Source organism: Rhopalosiphum padi, chromosome 3 (assembly GCF_020882245.1).
Source record: "Rhopalosiphum padi isolate XX-2018 chromosome 3, ASM2088224v1, whole genome shotgun sequence".
NCBI classification, from domain to species: domain Eukaryota; kingdom Metazoa; phylum Arthropoda; class Insecta; order Hemiptera; family Aphididae; genus Rhopalosiphum; species Rhopalosiphum padi.
The window spans coordinates 43,240,337-43,261,264 of NC_083599.1; the positions used below are offsets into that span (position 1 = coordinate 43,240,337).

Consider the following 20,928-nt stretch of genomic DNA (forward strand, 5'->3'; position numbering starts at 1 on the left):
TTTAAAATAAAAAAAAAAACGAGAGAACAATTCTTAGTATGCAAAATGCATTCATGGGTGTGGTACAATATATATATATATATATATATAGTTTATCATATATGATTATGACCCTAGAGAGGATACAGCTAGGGCTCGTAAAGATTCAGTTGAATGCGACTGATGCGATACGCTGCTGATGTTGCACTCACTGCAGTTATTTTAAAAAATTTGTCTGAAAAATCGATGGCTGCCGTCAACTTACGCATTTATATAATTTATATATCCTTGCAAATATTGTACTATAATACTATGATGCACAGATCATTCTGCAATATTAACGGTCTCGTACGCCGTATGTGAGTTTCGAAAAATCGCCAGTCATTTATCCGCCATTTACTAGTAGATTTGTAACTATTCTGCAACGACTGCGGTATAGTGTTTCTTCGGCGCGTCGCTGACAACTAGAATTAATGAGTCCGTCATGCCGGTTCTTTTAAATCCTGCGGAGACTAACGCTTAAATCCTTTGCAATCGTACACATACAAAAACTAGACATCCCCTTAGATTAATTGCCCTTTTTTTTGCCTCCTCCCTCGCTTGTTAACCCTCCGACCGACTTATTTTTGCGATGATATTATCGAAACGAATTGATCGGATAGCTGCTGCGCTGCCGCTGCAGTTCTCCGACACAATACGAATGAAACACATTTTTCAAACAAAAATCTGTTGATCACAATGGCGTTCCTATAATGCGCACGTAACAAAACATTCATCATTATGTAATTTATAACATATTCTACTGTAGTAATATGTTTCAATTTAGATACAATTCAATAACAGTTATCCATAAAAAAATCGAATCAATACAATTACAAACTAAACAGTCTAATGAAGTATTTATAGTGTTATTAGGTATAATACGTGTAAATTATTCATGGTTAGTGTATCTATGATTATAATTGTTATGAATTATTATCGTTTTTCAATTATAAATTTATATCACTCAAAAATCGTAATAATATTTAGGTATAAGTCACTAATCATAATTAATAATATTATAAGTTATAAGTTAAAACAAAAGAAATCTAAGCGTTTATTATATATGCATGTTGAACAATAATTTACACCATACACGTGCATTTGATTTTATATTCGCTACTAAGGTTATGTATGAAAAATTAGTCTGCCATGCTCCATGCTATAATATATTCTATATTATTATATTATTATTATTAGTACTATCAATATAACGCGTCTAATTATTGCTTGGACAACACATGGTAATATTCACTATTTACGTCTATTTACGGGTACGTATGCATTTGAAGATTATAGTTTTTCAAAACGCAGTATTAGATACATAAGAGAATTCAACGTTTGATTTATCCGTAAAATAAAAAAATACTGTTGCAATTTCAACATTATTTATTGTTATATTTAGAATATTATATTTGTTAGTAAATTATTATTTTATCTTAGGACGACAAGCTTCGTGTTAACTCAAGACATTTTGATATTGTAACATGCTTGAAATCTACTTCGACACATTTTCTACAACACAACTACCTATTGCTATCATTAGAATATACAATATACTCATTTTAAGCTCTGCAGCAGTGTTGGTAAAACAATGCCGTCTGTTGAACCGAAGGCCTATAATAAGCTACTGCCGTGTCCCGTGCGCGTCCGTCTATTTTAAGCGTAAAACGAGCCCTATAAATCTGCAGCGTACGTGGCAAGTCAATACATCCGAGTCGCAGCAGAGGTTCCTATGAAATATGAACTGGTAAAATATTATTTAGTCTATGATATAAAAATAACCTAATGAGTCTCTCGCCTCTAGTACACCAACCGAAAAATATATTATTAATACAAGAATAATAATAAACATAGGTATTATGCAAGTTTATTATATCCTATACATCATATATCATATATATAGTTGTATTATTATTAAAATGTATAGGTCTTCTTCGTATGCATCTCTATAGTTTGAAAATAACTCAAAAGTTACCAGTAGTATTATATTATATTTATTTTATTATTTTATAATATCGAGAAATATTTAGGTAATAAATAATATATTATTATAAATTTATTATAGCATCTACTACCTACGAAAACTAAGAAATACATTTTAAATAATTATGTCTAGTTTTTACTAATGTATCTAAGTAGGAAAAACGCTAATCACATTCCTCGAATATTGCATTTATTTTACGCTTTTGTATGCTTAATAAGTATTAGGATAAAGGTGCAAAAAAAAATTGTATTATTTGATACAATATTGTACCCATTTCACTTTAAGTTATAGTTTAAAATTTGAGAACATTATATTTCATTCACAATTATATAATAATTTTATATTTCAAAAACAACTATGATAAAACTCAGTTTAAGTGTACTGTGATTGTATAATATATTTTACGAATTTTAAACAATTTCAAAATTGGACTACTTAAAAACTGTGGACTTAAAATTGCAAGTTTAATTTTAGGGTATGTTACTCATTATACTTCTAAATTTAAAATAACTATAATTCTAATTATTATTATTTTTATGTTTAACTCATTTTAATATCACTGTAAAAAAAGCTCAAAAATTAATACACTTTAATTTTGTTAATTTAATTTGTATTTATGGGATATTTATTTTTGTATTTTTAAGTTCCATGAGTCATATTTTTCGCTTATGGGCTATAACCTAAATTCACTATAAACAGTAAATATATAATACATAATATAATCTAGAAAAATAAAAATTGAAAATGAGAAAAGGCTCAAAGTTCCTATAACAATACGTATTATGCTGCGGTTTTTCAATAAAATACACACACCAACGCATTTTATTCGAGATGCAATATCTAATATAAAGCGTACCTATATTATTATTAAAAATAAGAATTATAAACCATACAAAGAAAATAATATAATAATTGTTCGGTTATGGTTCATACGAACATAATTATTGTAACAATAATAAATATTAATATATTATCTAAAATATGCGTATATGTTCATCATCGTTGATTGAGCACTCATCACAGTTGAATACCCAAAAATAAGTGCTTCAAGTAACATGTAAGTATACTGTATTGCTATGTGTGTTTGTGTACCATTAGCGTTGTATCACTTATATCGGAGGTTCGGAGCACTCTGAAAATGTCACGGACCCCAGCAGCAGTGTAATCCGGATAACGGCGATAATAATCGAATTATGCGGAACTGTGTACAAAACGCTATATACTTGGGCCGCCGAATGGGTTACGCATATCAATTTACAATAATTTCGTCTGCAAACGTAATCTCTCGAGAGAACCTACTTACTTCCTACTCCTCCGTTATCGCAACCGTTATTAATATATTGTTATTGTATCAACTCTTGTCCAACTAACATGCATGCGAGCGTCTACTATTAACCAACGTAAAGGTACCTACATAACGTTTAAACGTGGAGGGACATGACCTGAACGGTCCCAGAGGAACGAGCAACTGATTCTCTATAATAACAATATATACTGTACAATATACATATTTATATATAGAATAGGCATCTTCCTTTGATTAAGTCTCGCCCGACCGGAATGCTAATGTCATTCGAGTCCCCGACTACAAGTCTTATATATACCTATATAGTAAAGGATCCTTTTTATCAATTTACAACTACAATGATTTCGCAAGACACGGCCTGGTAATAGTGGAATAATCGTGTGGTGGCGCAATTCAGGGTGATCAGGACTCTGGATGAACGATATAATATTATAACATTGTCACAATAGTCGATTATTTATATAGTAAGTACGTACCATATTATAATGGTATTGTATGTTTATACTAATATATGCGGTCATGGTTACACGCAATCTCATAATAATTGCGGTGTATCGATACTGATATAGTTAATGTTATTGCACTTCTGAGGAATCTTGTATAATATTTTTAAACTTTTTACAAGAAAATTTTTTTTTTAATATTTATAAATATTTTAAAACATTTTCTATATTCACGCTATTCCTACACTATAATTATTTGTGGTACTTGTTAACTTTAATAAATAATCCGCGAATAATATTGTATAATTAATATAATTAAGGGCCAAATTTTGAGGAAAAATTAAAATTATTTTATGTTAACACCAATAAAGAAAATGAGTGTTAAAAAATTGTAAAATTATATATTTTGACACACTGAGACTGTTTTAAAAAAATGTAGACGATTCGGATTTAAAATATTTTTGTATATCAAATATACCTTTTATCATCAAGAGGTTCACTTCGTAGTTGTCGTCTATCGGTGCAACGATGACACATGTGGCTATATTGGTACTTTCTAGTATATTATTTTAAACACAATTTATATTATAGTCAACAACGCGTCGTCTTCACAGAATCTTTTCGATGTATACTATGGTAAATACGTTAAAAAATGAGCATAGAGAAAAAAAAATGAGAAGACATAAAATAAAACTAAAAAAAAAATCTAAATGAAATCCATTAAAATATATACCTATGTATTAAATAAACTATTTTTTACAAAAAATTATCTTTCTGAATAATTTTAAAAAGGGTATTTGCTTTCAAATCCGAATCTTATTCTCGTATTAATATAAATTATAATATATGTCATACAAAGTTATTTATGAAAAATGTAACGAACAACCACCTAAAAAATATAATATTAAGTTCCCTTATTATATATAATATAATTACATATTTGTGTTGTTTTCAATTTTGTTTCTATCCGGGGCTTTAAAATGGTATCATGTAATAAAAAAAAAATTGCCACAGGCTTTTTTAAAGAACGTTTACGATATACGTTAACTTCCCTGCAGGTAATTTCACGAAGTCCACTCCATTAGGAAACAGTTTCTGTATATATATATAATGAAGATGAAACTTCTGATACTTATCAACCCCTCTATATATTATAGCCCTTCGAACATAAATATATATATACATATAGCGATATAATTCGTTTGAGCCGTGTAGAACCGTATTTATACCTATTATACACCAACATACAATAGGTAAAAGCTAAAATCGTTATTTTTTATTTAAAGGTTGTCATATATATTATAGGTACACAAAAACACAATAAATTTAAATTGAATCATGCGTACATCGTTGCGATTAAATATAAATATATCTTCTATTATTTACTGTGTCATAAAGAACTTGTTTCAGGAAGATATTATGATATAATATTATACTCAATTACTCATGTGTAATTGTATTGTACAATTTTCATATCTTTGGATCTCCTAAATATACCATTACCCTGTAATATATTTATAATAATATAGTCATCGTGTAATATACGCGTATAATAATAAATAATAACACCAATACCATAATTTGCATGCATATATCAGCCCAATTCATACACACAAAAAAAAAAAAATATAGTAAAATGCAATTATCTGCTAGTTAATGACTTATATTAAAATGCTGAGAAAAAAATAAAGCCACGTGGTCTGGCTTCGCAGACGTTTACCTGTGATGGTCGCGATTCACGAGAAAAAGCTGACTTACCGGCCAAAACGGTCGTGAGAAAATAAAATACAATAAAACGTCGGTCCAACTGGATTATATCCAAACGCCCTTCAAATCGCTGAATCTTTTAAGGTCCAGTATGTGTTTTACAACCGTGCCAAACATCACGCAGTGCTAATACAGTCGTGAATATATCACCCCTCTGTTATTGTTTTACAAATAATTTTCCATTACAAAGTCTTCTTATAATATTATGTAGAACGTTATTGCATTGACGTTGGTTATTTATTAAAATTATTATCTTTTCATTACTGCTGCTACATGTATGCTATATTATATTGTTTTCATTTAGAGAGCGCGTTTTACACATCGAAACGGCCTATATTCTAAACGTTATTTATACACATTTATGCTGCACGTATATATACAAGCTGCCGGTGCTATTTTCGAACAGAAGCTCGAGGGTACCTAAATTGCCTAATCGCGACGCCCTCATCAAGGTTTTGACGTTCTAAAATAAAACATTTTCTAACAAAATAAAAAAATATATATATATTTTTGTCCTTTTGAAATTTTGCCAGATCGTAAATTTTATTATAGCTCTACAATTCGAGTGGAACTTCTCCGCCTTTTTTTTATTTAACAATTCCGCTTAGTCTGGTACTTATTTTATTTTATTTTTCCAACTCGGTAACCGAATAGCCGAACCGGACACGACGAAAATTGCTTTGCGGACATTTGTATTTGAATTACTACTTGTAAAGGAGAAATGTGTAGATTTAATTTTTGATAAATATAGGAGAAAAAAATATTATAATATGATTATAAATTCGCCCACGGACTACCAGAATTGCAGAATATTGTGCGCCTCGTTGTATATATCAATGACGGTAACAAAATGCAATTCTATTGTCCAGGCATATTCCATTCTTATAAATTTATAATCATCGAATATTATTACGCACAATGATAAAATAAATGATTTTTTTCCGTATTTAATTTGTACACAATTTCTTGTAGGTGGCAATTTAATTTACTAGGACACGTTTATTTTCATCTTCAACCTACTCGATTGTATTCAATCAAAAAATTCAATTTTCAAAGAACCCTTAAAAGTCTTCAATAACGTAACAATCACAGTTTTTAAATGTAAACGTAGATTATTCAGTGTTAAACTAATCAACCTTATTTTTTTAAATAATAAAATATTTCATTGTGTTTTATTGTTATATTGATAATTAATTTAAATTTCAAGTAGGTAAATTATAATATAAACAATAAATAATAACTTTATTTTTATTAAAATAATCTCTTCCTTAAGATTTCAAAAGTAAAAGTTGTATGCTTGATATACGAGCAGATAAACCTTACCTAACACAAATAAACCTTATCGAACATGTATTTCTAAATAATGTTAAATATACAAAACAAATTGTGTATGAATAAAAGTAAATCGATATATGTACATATATGATATAAAATATGCTGTTTAATATTAGGTTTGAAAAGAATGATTAATGACTATGTATACGAAATAAGCAAAAACACGTGCAATGGCATTTTGTTAATCTTAACAGCATCATCAATTAATTGAAACAGTTACAACAAAACATTTTCAATAATTTATATTAATTTGTATTGTGATTATTAAACTCGTTTTTCTTATTAAAAAAAAAATTCTGTAATATACAGCTTAATTAATTTATAACAGATGTTCGAATATTTTGCACATTATTTTAACACTCGTGAGAAATAAAGATAAACCGAATCATCTTAAGACACGCGATAACCTTACAATTATGTATGTGAATTATTACAGTAAATAGAATCATCTACCTAATTAAAGTAAATTAATTAAAAATACGTAAAAGAGTGAACAAAATAGATGTTTGTTTACCAACAAGTTCACATTCAATCAATGTAGAATAGGAACCTATATATTATAATATCAGTAAAAATGTTTTGTCTAAGAAAATATTCTCATAGACTTCAGTCTGATAATAAATCTTTAATGCATATTGTACATAAAAAAGTAATGTTAATCTATATAAGTGACAGTTTGAAGTGCATACGAGGCATTATAACCTAATTATATTTCCACACCATAAATAAATACGACCAAAACAGCAAAAAGGCTTTTATAAATATACATATATTGACATATTATATATAATAATATATAATATATATAAGTACCTTCTCATATAATTGAAATTATAAGTTTAAATGAGTTTATAAATTGTATTATAAAACAATTCCAACATACTTTTAAAACAGCCTTCATTATGTCATACAATTACATAAAGTAATAATGTATTTTTTGTTCTATATTAAAATAATCAACATAAATATGTACGTGTATTAGCGTATATACGTATAAGCTTTTAACAGTTTTATAGCCATTATGCATTGAAACTTATCATAAAATAAAAAAAAACTGAAGTGCAATACTTATAAAAGCACTTAAAACATTTTTCTTGATAAACAATGGAAAATGTACACGATTTATTTTTAAAATTAAAATGTGATTTGTGATTCATGATGCGGCGTGTTGTAACGTTATAGTTTCATTATATATCATATATGTCAATATGTGAGATTACCGCCCGCCCTAGTTTTCGACCACTATGCATTACAGACGCGTATAGCTGTGTAGGTATATTATCCGACCCCTTTTTTCCGTTTTTGAAACCGTTCCAATCAACTGCGTACATATAGTACTTTGCAAACCCACTATTCCGGGTCAAGGTCATATAGCGGAGGGTCTGATAAACACAAGTCCATTGAAAACGCAGTGTGTTACTCGATTTACGAAAGAAACACATGGCTGAACCGGATATTTTTTAACTTCCTGCATGTTGTATGTTACAGCTGTATACAATTGTAGGAGAGGTATCTATTGGGCTTCCAATAAACAAAACCAAACTTCAACGTCCACGAATGAAAAGAAACTCGAAGGGAAATTTTTCCAACTTAAATCCGATTTTTCGACCTTAACCTTAACCCACACAATTTTTATGCCAAAATCATCGTCTGCTGTGAACGCCAATGGTTCGTTTATAGCTTTTGCCAAAAACCCTAAATTATTGTTATGCGTAATATATGTACACAAAAATTACATAACAATAAAGTGTTTTACAAAGAAAATCAACTATAATCATTTATATGTATAGTATACATTATGTATCGTAATCTCGTTATAGGAGGTAAAGCTCTGTTTTGATTTATTGAAATTATTTTTGCTATTTTTCGATGATGATATCACAATTAAAAAAAAGATATAATTTAATTATACAAATATGGTCGGACACGGTTTGCAAAGAATACAATGAACTGAATGAGCATTGGACATAATATGCGATTATTAAAATATTTTTAAACTTCATGACTCTCATGACTCATATAGCTTCCTGCCTTAATAACGTACCTAATTATAATTCCCCAACAAACAGACACGATTATCGTGAATGAAAAAGGAAACAATAAATGATTTAACAGATTATACGCGACACGCCAATCATGAAAACGCCAAAGAATTCGATCACATGTTTATATTTATAAATTATAAATATTTATACATGTCTATCTGGGTATCTATATATTTATTATTAATTATTATTAAATTCATTTAGGTAGGTATTGTTTTTTTTGTGAATTAACTTCAAACATTTTGACTGTGTCTGTACCTATTATTGTATTATAATAACATTTTTAATAATTAACATTTAAATAAAAATAATATACAAATCTAAATAATATTATTTTCATATTATATGAAAGTTAACTTATTACTAAAACTGTTTCCACGAAATAAATTGAGAATATCTACTTTAAATTTTATTCAATAAAACATAAAATATACCCTTTTTAAAAACCTATTGAGTACATTTTAGAGTAATTTTTAAACTTAGCGTATTGCACCTAAAGTTATAAATTATTGAAGAAGTATAATAATAGTATACATCCAAATAGTACCTACAGGTATTCTTAAAATGTATAACTTAAAGGAACAGGAAAAACTGATTTTTTTTTATTTTTACTACCTATAATATGATGCCGTCTAACCGTCTATCTAATGGTTAGAAGACCTAACTAAACCGCATAGATAAGTATGTTTAAGTATATATCAAGAAGGTTTAAAAATATTGAATAATCTTATAATATTTTGATTAAAGGATACACGCATAGATACTATAATATTACTTTAAATAATATAATTATGATATAAAAATGTTGTTTTTAATTGGTTGATAAAATTATTACATGACTTTAATATTATAACATTAATATATATAATATATAAAATTTTTTTTAATAAATATTCTATACATAGTAATTTAAAATATTTCAATATTATAGAGCAATAACAATAATTAAGAAATACCATATATAATATATATAGCTATAGAGTTTGAGATTTTTAATTACCAATACTTTATACACTATATAGAAATGCACAATGTTAGGTAATATATACACTATAATTATTATATTATTATTATACCAATGACAAATAACAATAATATATTGAAAGCATCATGAAAATATGAATATATATATATTATATGAAAGTTGAACAATTTTTTTTTGAACGGTTAACATGCATCATATTTAATATTCTGTAGGTACCAAACTTTTTTTTTGTGAAAAAGATAAAAATAATAAACCATTTTCATTTTAAGAACTAAGAAAATATTATATAATATAAAAATATATACACAGGACTTGGAATTTTTGTAATTCGTTAAATACTCTTTTATGATTGCAATATTGTTACCATCCTCAAAAAGTCAAGACATGCATATAATATTAAATAACATATATTTTATAGTCATATGACAACATAGATGAGATGTAGGTACATAAGAAATATAATAGTTTCATCAAATAGAACTTATCTATAATAAGATATAATATATTAACGGGTGTGGTGACAATAATTAGTTATTGTAATTTATATAGGTGCATGAAGATTATAAGAATCTCGGACTGAAGTCCAAATTATATTAAAATAGGTTCACAATATGTAGAAAAATAAATTGCAAAATTGTACGATGTAGGTATGTATATATATAAATGTATTATTATCAATTATCATTATTGTTCATTACCTTGTGTGGTGGATAAAACGGAGACGGCCAGCTGGACGATTGGTGGTGATATCCGAGTGCAGGCGGATAAGTCCCGCACTGATACATATTTTAACGTCTGATAGGTATATGTCATAAATGATCATACGGATCTCAAAATATCGGATAAATAATTTCGCGAAAAAAAATAAAAATACTACGCGATACGCAAGACACTCGATGGCGTTTAATATAATTAATAACGGCAATAAAATAATGCAATATTTATTATGTTATATTCTGTCGGTGGTGAGTTTCGTGCACCCGTACAAAAATAACTTGCCCGCGATACATCGACACCAAACACGCGTGCGCGCGTCCGCGCCCCGACGAGTATACAAATCGTTTATTACCGTATAGAAGCAGGCTGCCGGCATGAATATTGTAGAACGTACAATATAAGGTTAGGTATACCTACCTACCACATACCCGACGTACTACTGCGGTATAATAATAAAACATGTAGTGTTAATAACCACACTCGTACACATACATATACTGAACGGACAAGACTATAATATTATTATCTATATATGAGTGTGTGTGAGCGTAAAAAGAGAAAAAGTAGTAGTAATAATAATAATAATAATAAAGAAAATAATAATATTACGATGATAATGAGAGAAAAATAATAGGAAGAAAAGAGACGCGGAAAAAGGCGAAACGCAGCGGACGGAGATAGCGGGCGATGTGGTGCGTGTGTGCGAGTGCGACAGAATGAGGAGGACGTGAAAAATAGAAAGAAAAAAAAATCAATCACGTTCCAAGCCACGCCCCCGTGTCCGTTCGTTGGCCAATCATGTCGGGCGCGCGATAAACGTCCGGAGGCGGCTACGCGACGGCGGCTGCGGTTACGACCGAAGCGGCTTTGTCGTCGGTGACAATGACGCGTGGTGACATGGTGACGGGTTGACGGCGGTGACGGGGTAACAGCGATGATGGACGATCTCGCGCGAGCCCGACCGGTATATCCGTTTCACCAACGGCATGTCGAACAGGTACTTTATAACACCAGTGACGGACGGCCACTACGTCAGATCTGTTGGTAGACGTTATTTTTTCCGTCGATAATATTTCCAATAAAGTTAATGTAGGTTACATATTATACAAAACTATGTACCTACCAGTCTAATATTATTTATTAATATCTACTCGAAAAAGTTGTTTTTACATAGATTAGGTATACTCATCACTATCAGTTATCAATCGTATATTAAAGGATTATACCATGGTATAATTATATTATGTTGTAGGTACATAATTTGTAGAATATATAGTACGTAAAAAATGTTGTACTTATAAATATTCTATATGTACATAAATTATAATAATATTAATTAAATAAAACATTACTTGCTGAAATGATCAATTGCTACTAAAACGATTATTTAAATGATAAATAAAAGATGAGCAATTAGCACTTAGCAGTATAATATAATATTCAATGTATAATATAAAGTGAAACCCCTAAATACTGGGCACTCTAAATCGCTGTATTTTTATCCAATATTCAAAAATCGTAAGTGTCATTTATTTTATTCTGAAGATTTAGTCGGTAGTTTGTTCTAATAAAAAAACGTCACTATTTGAAAGTATTCGATATTTTGAGGTGTACTGAGGCACACCTACTATTAAGTAGGTTTCACTGTACAACTATAAGTAGACTGAAATGTAAAAAGCTTCAGACGGCTTCATCCTAGGCCATATTATTATATTAGGTAAATATTGATTATTTATTTAAGTATATATGATTTTATAGGTAAAAGACTGGTATATATTGAAAAAGCATAAAATTAAAATTTTATATTAAAACAGTAAAAGATAATAATACATCAATATAGTTTTTTAATATTTCAATCCTTTAATTAATAATGTCCTTACATCTTATATTTTACGACATTAGAAACTGATTTTTTTTTTTATCAATTTTATTCCAGCAGGAAGTCAGGAACCGTTTGAATTTATTCGGAGTAGTGTGTAGAAATTATTTACGGGAATCAGCTTGCAGAGCTTATTACTCTTTACGTATTTTCAGGTAATTTATTTTCATGTAAAAATATTAAATTATGATAAAAATAATCTTTATGTGGAAATTCTATTTTTATTTTACAAGAAAACGAAATAAAAACGATTGAGTATCTTATAGCTAGAAATAATTTAGCACGAATCAATGAATCAAGAACTCATAGCTATATTAGTGCAAAATACAAATGTTATTCTTGCATTTAACAGATTAATATCTGAAAAATATCCAATTAAAGGATTATAGTTTTCAGAAACCATTAAGTGCATTATACTTTTATTGCATAAAATAAATGTTCACTGTTGCATTTATTAGAAATAAATAATTCGTATATATTGAATATTTATGACTCAGTGTTTACGTTTTGAATTATAATTATGTTATAACTTACACGAATTATATACTAAAGTTTTACATAGCTATAATGCATTGATATATTAATATATTATACTGGGCCTAAGTTATGGTCAGTACCTTCAGAGATTTATTTTATATTCCAAATGACTTATACAATTATACATTTTATACATATTATTATGATATTCTAAACAATAATCTATAAAAAAAAAAAATGGAATATATACTTAAATAGAACATTCAATATTATATGCACAACTAAGCATTAATATTATAGTACTCAAAATCATATATCATAGATATCATAATGTTATTTAAATTTAAAATGTTTACTATATTTCACAATAATCATGTTTAATCTGCCAGTATTTATATTTGTAAGAATCAATTGTATTATTTATTAAAAAATAAGCAAAAATACCGATAATAATAATACTATACGAAATTCTGAAACAAAGCCAATGGATATTAGTATTAAAGATCACTCTCGGATAACTGTTATAGTCTATAGTCGCCAATCCTCTGTTGTTATCATTTATCAATAAACCGATTTATTGATATTTAAACCTATATATATTTTCGGGATATCGCGATGATACTAACTTAAATTGTTTTATTTGAAATAAATGCTTTATTACAAAAATCAAATTATTATCTTATCATTATTAATTCATTAATTAAAAATAATAGTGTACATTTAAATGTATAATTTAGTAAAGAGTAAATTATTTTTTGCTATCCGCATTACAGCTATATTATTACCTAATATATTTATCTGTGATATAAATATTCACAAATTAAGACATTTAAATATTAAATATTGAGTGTAGTTATAAGTGATTTAAGTAGATATAAATTATAAACTATATGTAAGACACTAAGACCATTAAACTATAAATAAACCCTAGTATGATTTTATTTATACCTTTAGTAACGCACTTTAAAAATAAAGTTATTTGAGTCTTACTATTTTCTAAACAAAAAAAGCAATGAATTTAAAAACATATGATCATATACTTTGAAAGGCCTATAGAGTAATAACTGTGATAGACCATAAACCTACTTAATATATACACACAAAGGTTTTAATTGTATTTTTTATAGTGCGCGTAAAATAATATAGCTGTACACAATATATATATAAAAATGATTTTAGAATAGTTATATATATTATATATAATGTATAATAATATGAGCTACATCACATTCTATACAGATTGTGCCAACTACGGAAAAATATTTTAGAATTATGGGTTGGCTAATGCAGAATTAAGTATCACACCACGCCACCAAACGTGATATAAATGAAATAAATAAAAAAATTACATTCATCAGTATACTGATTATTATAATATCAAAGAATATATTCACAAAAATCTTAACATAGCTACTACACATTCAGTATTTTAGTCTTTATACTTTACAACAAGTTACAGTTACAAGACAGACATAGTAATGTTGCTATGAGGACATACGTAACATATAAAAGCCTTAGGGGTAGTATACATAATAAAATCGCAGAGGTGGTAAAATTATTTTTCCGGTCACGAATCGTATACGCGGGTGGTCCTTTTGATATGCTCACCGGGCGTGCGCGAGAAAAGGCTCCGCCACTGGACGTCCCCTTTACCGATGTAGTGGGACCCCCTACTAAGGAAAATTCAACCAGCTATAGTTATAACATTTTATCGAAATTGATATTATTATTTTCACATTGAAAAATACGGGATGATATGCTGCAAATGATAAACATATTAATAAATGATACATTTATAAAACATATACCTACACCACATCAGTAGCAAACTAGAAACCATACAGTAGGTAAGATATTATGTGGTATATATAAATTATATACTATGATATTAATATATTATAGTATAGTAAGTATGTGATGCGCGCGCGCGCACGTGTGTGTATGTGTATGAGTGTGAGTGTGTCATACTGTCATATGTATATTGTACCGGGGAAATTGCTGCGACGTTGTCGTTGTTGAGAACCCCAAGAGGTTCTATTAATAATGTCTTGTCGGTGTACAATGATAATTGAACGCTCATATATACACATAGTAAATATAAACACATACGCATACGTACAGTACGTACACACAGTATTATAATATATATGGCATGTGTAGAATTTATTTTTCAAAAAAAATTTGAATTACAGATACCTACCTATTCGCCTTCATAAGATACTAAAAAAAAAAGGAATTAATATTTATACTGTCAATAAAAATAGCCGTCACAACCAAAAAAACCATACAAATTAAAATTCATAAATTAGTTTTCCTTTATAATACATTAACATATAATTTATGGTTTATAATAAACATTATCAGCTAAATATTATTGTTTAATTCAATATAGTTTAAGTATAAAATGTAAAATACCTACCTGCTATTTTTATTATAATTATTATTATTTTTACCTATTTATTTTTGTGCCTACCTATTTAGATATATGTATGTATATAGGTATAATGAATAGTCTAGTCACTAGTTTATAGTTCTGAGTAGTAATTTTAGATATGTGATGAGTGATGACTAAAAAATTATATAATTATACTCACTATAGTTCATACATTGATGAATCGAAAGTTAAGTTTTTGTCATCAATATAAAAGTAAAAATGTATATAATATAGAAATACATATATTTAAATTGGTTTTAATTTTTAAATAGTATGAAAATATAATACTTTTAAATAAACATTTCAATATTATATTTTGATCAATACATTCAAATAACATTAATATAGTTATTTATTTTATGACAAAAATCGGATATATATATATATATATATATATATCTACTTAATACTTATAAAGGCATATCTAAGCATTTTAAACCTATATTACCTATACGTATGTAGGTATTACATATAATATGGTCATGTGGGCAAACCGGCATAATAATAAATTTACTTTCTCTGTAAAATAGGGAGTTATATATGATTTTTGTATAATTATTACAATTTATAAATATACTTAAGTTCTTTACATTAACTTTAAAAAAATGCTAAAATGTTTGTAAAAGTTTTAAGTTTAAACTGTATAAACAACAAATGACAATATTTTAAGTCGAAGTTCAAAACACAGTCGTAGGTACCTTTATATATTAACTGTGTTTTGTATAGGAATCAATTTCCAACTAAGAAACTTGTGAAGATAATGTATTAGATAATCATATAAGAATTATACCACCTATAGTTTTTACAGTTTTATATATTGTATAGGTAATACATATGTATAGCAAATTATGGAAAGTGTCTAAACGACTTTCAGGTGAGATAATAAAAAAACAACTATAATATACCACCTCAATTAAAAATGATATATATATAAATATTCTAAACACTTTGATGAACACATAAAAACAACTTCAATTAACGAATTAATAAATATGAAAAGTATTAATTTTATCAACAGACACCAATATTTAATGTTTTAATGACAAACATTTTTTATGTGGTATTTTAACTACATAAGTATCACTTCCTCCAAGTGACAGTTAGACTTGCTCCATATAAGTCCATTATTTATTTTAGTCATACATACAAGAATATAACAAATACAATTGTTTACCTGCATGTTTCAAAATGTGAATATTAATCTTTTGGTTTTTAACGATAGTTTCTATAGATAGGTATATTTTGTTATATACTTTATACTATTTTAAGTACCTATAGTCATAGGCTAAGTTAATGAAACTTATAATTAAATTAGGTTAGGTAACAAACGTAGAAGCACCTACATAATAATAAAATCGTATTTTTTTTCAATATTTAAATAATTGCAACGAATTGTTTTCATAACCATAAATATTGCATAATATAAAGAAACTGATTTTCACGAAGAAAAAAGTTCGCACAGATGTTGAGTTTACTAAGCTACAGTTAAAGAGTATACCGCCATTAAATGTTTATTATTTTTGATGACACATTTTTATTTCGGTGCGACCTATCAACAACTGTCGTTTGATAAAATACGATTTCGCTAACAGCCGGGTGAGTTAAATCAGCGTATATATATATACTTATACAACAAAATGCGTACGGGACATCGGCCAAAAAGCACACCTGCGCCAATGTCAATACGCAATTGTTGTGCTATGCAGTTAAAAATATTGTTTCGCCCTTTACATATATACGGTACGGCAGTTCAATTTCGATGAACAAATATTTAGGGCAACAAATTATAATCGATGCGGAACACCGAAGTATAGAAATTCTAGTGTTCAGGCTACTAATATACCTATACTTTATATTTCTACAGACGAACAAGCAATAAGAGCCATACTCATAATTGGTTCATATTTAAACATTATATACCTATCTTCCTATCTAATATATAATTTGTATTTAAATTTGATCACGTTGAACCTATTACAGCGATATAATAGATGTTGGGTAGATGATATACCATAACAAAATATAATAAAATCGTATAAAATATTTATAATAATATAAAAACATAATAATAAAGAATAATATTTATATATATATATATATATATATTATTTTGAACACACACCTGACTGGACGAAGGTGCCTGCAAATAGTTGGACACGTCCGGTTCTATCATGTAGTTGCGCAGCGAGTCCGGTATGAACATAATCGCGATGTATCCAAAACGCGAAAACGGATTTCAATAAATAAAAAGTTTTTGTTTACGTTTTCTCGGTATCGCGCGTAAATCGTTCCTCCGATGTATTATGCAATACAACAACAAAATATTATAATATTATATACAATTTGTATAGGTATAGGACGGAAATCAGAGTGTGTACCTTTTTACATTGCACCCAAAGGTTGATTAAAATGTCATTTCACGATAATATTTGTCGTCGTTTGGATTGTATAAGCAAACAGACATCGGGAGGAAAAAAATCGGAATAATAAAATTCACGCGGTTCGGCGGCGCGTATACCACACGGACGACGACGACGACGACGACGACGGTATGTGTGCGGGCGGCGAGCGACTCGCTGCGACGGCGGCACGGAGCAGATGCGGTGTGTGATACGCAAAGCACCGCACGCGGCGGCCGAGCACCACGCGGCCGGACCACCGATGGGCGGACACCGTCGTCGGGGAGGAGCGTGCGGTAGCGCGTGCGCCGGCCCCCGCCCCCCCATCCACCACCCCCCTTTGGGGAACGCGCACGTGCGCCTCACGCAAACGCATCTCCCCACCCGCGGGCGCGCGAAATAAGACACGGTGCAAACCGCGGACGCCACCACCCTCCCCTGGGTCGCTCATGGGGAGGTATTCACTTAGTCGTTTTCTTTCGCCTCGTCCTTTTACAACCACGAATAAACGTATCTACTAAGGTACCTACTTATACGTCGTACGGTACATTACCCAATATAACAATAATATTATAATACAATATAATATATACGTTACTATAATTATATGAATTAGTTAGCATAGCGATCGTTTATAATAATATTTTTACCTACTTATAATATTGTAAATTATAACCCGGAAACCGCAATAACATTAATACCCTACAGTCAGTTAAAAATATTATAATATGTTATACATGCGATCGGCGTCGAAAATACTTACCATGATATTTGGGCTTTCCGAGTTTCGGCGGAGGTAATCGTGTGGCCCCGGTCACGTAGCGCTCATAACGGCGATGACACGGAGTAGCAGTGTGTGTGTGTGTGTGTGTGGTGATATTCGCGCACACTTAACAACGGCGAAACCGGTGCGGAAGTTCGGCAGTTAAAACGGCGGGAAACGCGGAAAAACCAACACGCGCGCGCGCGCGCCCCGCAATCGCTCGCGCGCGTATAACGTGTACGGGAGAGTACGCGCGTGTGCGTCGTGCGGTTCGTGGTGCACGCGCGCTCGCTCGCGGATGTTTGCCGGCAGACTGCTGGCTCGGGCCGATGCTGTTGCGCGCCGTCTCGTCGCTGCTGGTTTCTGATCCGTGCGCGCTTGTGTGTGTGTGTGTGTGTGCGTGTGTACGTGCGTGTGACAGCATCCAGCGGCGGCCGTGTCCCGGGCCGGGGCCGTCGACTGCTCTAGGCGGCTGGCGTGGCTGGGCCGGCTGGCTGGTTGGCTGGCTGGTTGCTACCGGACGCAAAAATAAACTCTCCTTCCAACAGTCGCCGCCGCCGCAGCAGTCTCCGTCGACCGGACGGCCGCCGTTCTATTAATAAACCTGCTGGCTGCTGCTGCTACGCGAGCGCGCGCGCACACACACACACACACACACACACACACGCGCACAGGCGCGCGTTGCACACACGATTTTGCCGCCGCGTAAGTATGTACGCACCAAAGACCGAACGGCGGAGACTTTGCTCTGTGTGTGTGTGTGTGTGTGTGTGTGTGTGTGTGTGTGTGTGTATGCACGCGGCGCGGTGCAACGAACTCATCGTTCATAATATCGCGCGATGTGCAGCAACGTTTTTTTCATTCCCCCGAAAACCCGACATTTTTCTCTCAAAGGCGCCATGAGATTTGATGATCAGAAAGTACTCGCAAACTGCAGCAGTGACGTCGGTAAAATGCCATTATCTTAGCGGTGCCGCCGCCCCGCGATAGTGTTAAATAATAAATAGTGTCTGGATACGCATTTTACCGCTACTATACAATTTGCGAGTCTCTGTGTTGTTAGATCATCTCCTATTCTCCTCGCATTCGATTTATTTGCCGATCAAGTTACGCTATAGGCTGTAAGACAGTGATGAATCTAGTGTTCAATTTTGAGCTACAACAGTAAAACACTATAGTCTACACCACATTATTTGTATACATGACATTATACTCCTACAATATATGAAGTACTTAATAGCTGAACAGTATACATTTTACTCGCTTCCCGAACTTACTTATGTACATTTATGGCACTTAATAATATTATATTGTAAAATATAAATCTGTAGTTTTGAAAGTAGATAGTATTATTACTCGGTATTGATATACCGTGTCAATTACCAGAACAGTGGTAAAGTTCTATAAATAACCCTAACTTTACCCCGAAAATTGTTGTGATACGTTTACAATAAACATAATGTATTACGTACAGAGAAACTTCGTGGAAATATGAATATATTTTTACATCATGTTCAGAGGAAAAACCACACTACACACGGTATTAATAGAGAGAGAAGAAATACCTTTTTTCCCTTTTTGTTCCTGGCCCCCTGAATCTACAATATTGCAGTAGCCCTTGTCAACTCTTACAGCGTAGTAATAATTATTCACAATTGTCAAATTGGCTTGTTAAAAAATACTCCATAACATCGTGTTTTTCTAGAAAAATATCTTTGTTATATGCGCACTAAATAATGTGTACGTTAACTCCACGTGCAGCAGATGGGCGCGAAAAACCACGTCCCAATTTCCGGGACGGCAACGGCAGCAATGACGTCGCATGGTGTACTTTATTTTTAGTGACTATAATATGGCGGCGGCGGTCCTAGTAAAACGCGCGTCTTCGTCGTTGAGCGCCCGCGCCGCACTGCCGCCACAGGCTGATACGCTTTTTTAAACATCATTTTTTTTTTTTATCATTCCGTATTCTTACGACCGGAACGTTGCTATTTATTTAGGTTTTTTTCCCTACGTTATTATAACGATTTTCTTTTTAGTGTATTTACTACAAAGTTTACGAGATTTTTTTTTTTAATTAAACACGCGCAACGTATACGTATTTTGAGTATAATATTATACTTTTGTATACTTTCGTTTGGTTTTGCGAGGCAGAATAATATCTGTTTTCGAATCAGTAGCAATCTATATTGACCGCTGAAATGTATTTATAAATTTATAATATTATATACATCACGTGTTATTATAATGTACTATAATTTTATATAGAGAGACGAACGATTTACGACTAATGTAAACGTTGAATATTTTATCGTCCGCTATATACTTTCATATTTATTATTTCGTATAAAAAAGCTCTCTAAAGCTGAAAAT

At 30.5% G+C, this 20,928-nt stretch overlaps 1 protein-coding gene across 9 annotated transcripts in view; it reads right to left on the reverse strand.

Annotated features, from left to right (window-relative positions):
- Positions 1-18,996, reverse strand: part of LOC132923992 (nuclear factor 1 X-type) — a 142,788-nt gene extending 123,792 nt beyond the window's left edge. The window contains exon 1 of one of the 9 annotated variants that reach the window (XM_060988038.1): positions 18,556-18,996. In XM_060988038.1, the coding sequence (XP_060844021.1) occupies positions 18,556-18,558 (3 nt within the window). In that variant the 5' untranslated portion in view covers positions 18,559-18,996. Of the gene's footprint in view, positions 1-10,584; positions 11,012-17,515; positions 17,945-18,555 lie in introns of those variants that run through there. The other 8 variants (XM_060988034.1, XM_060988036.1, XM_060988033.1 and 5 more) reach the window with 8 other exon arrangements.
- Positions 18,997-20,928: the final 1,932 nt, after the last annotated feature.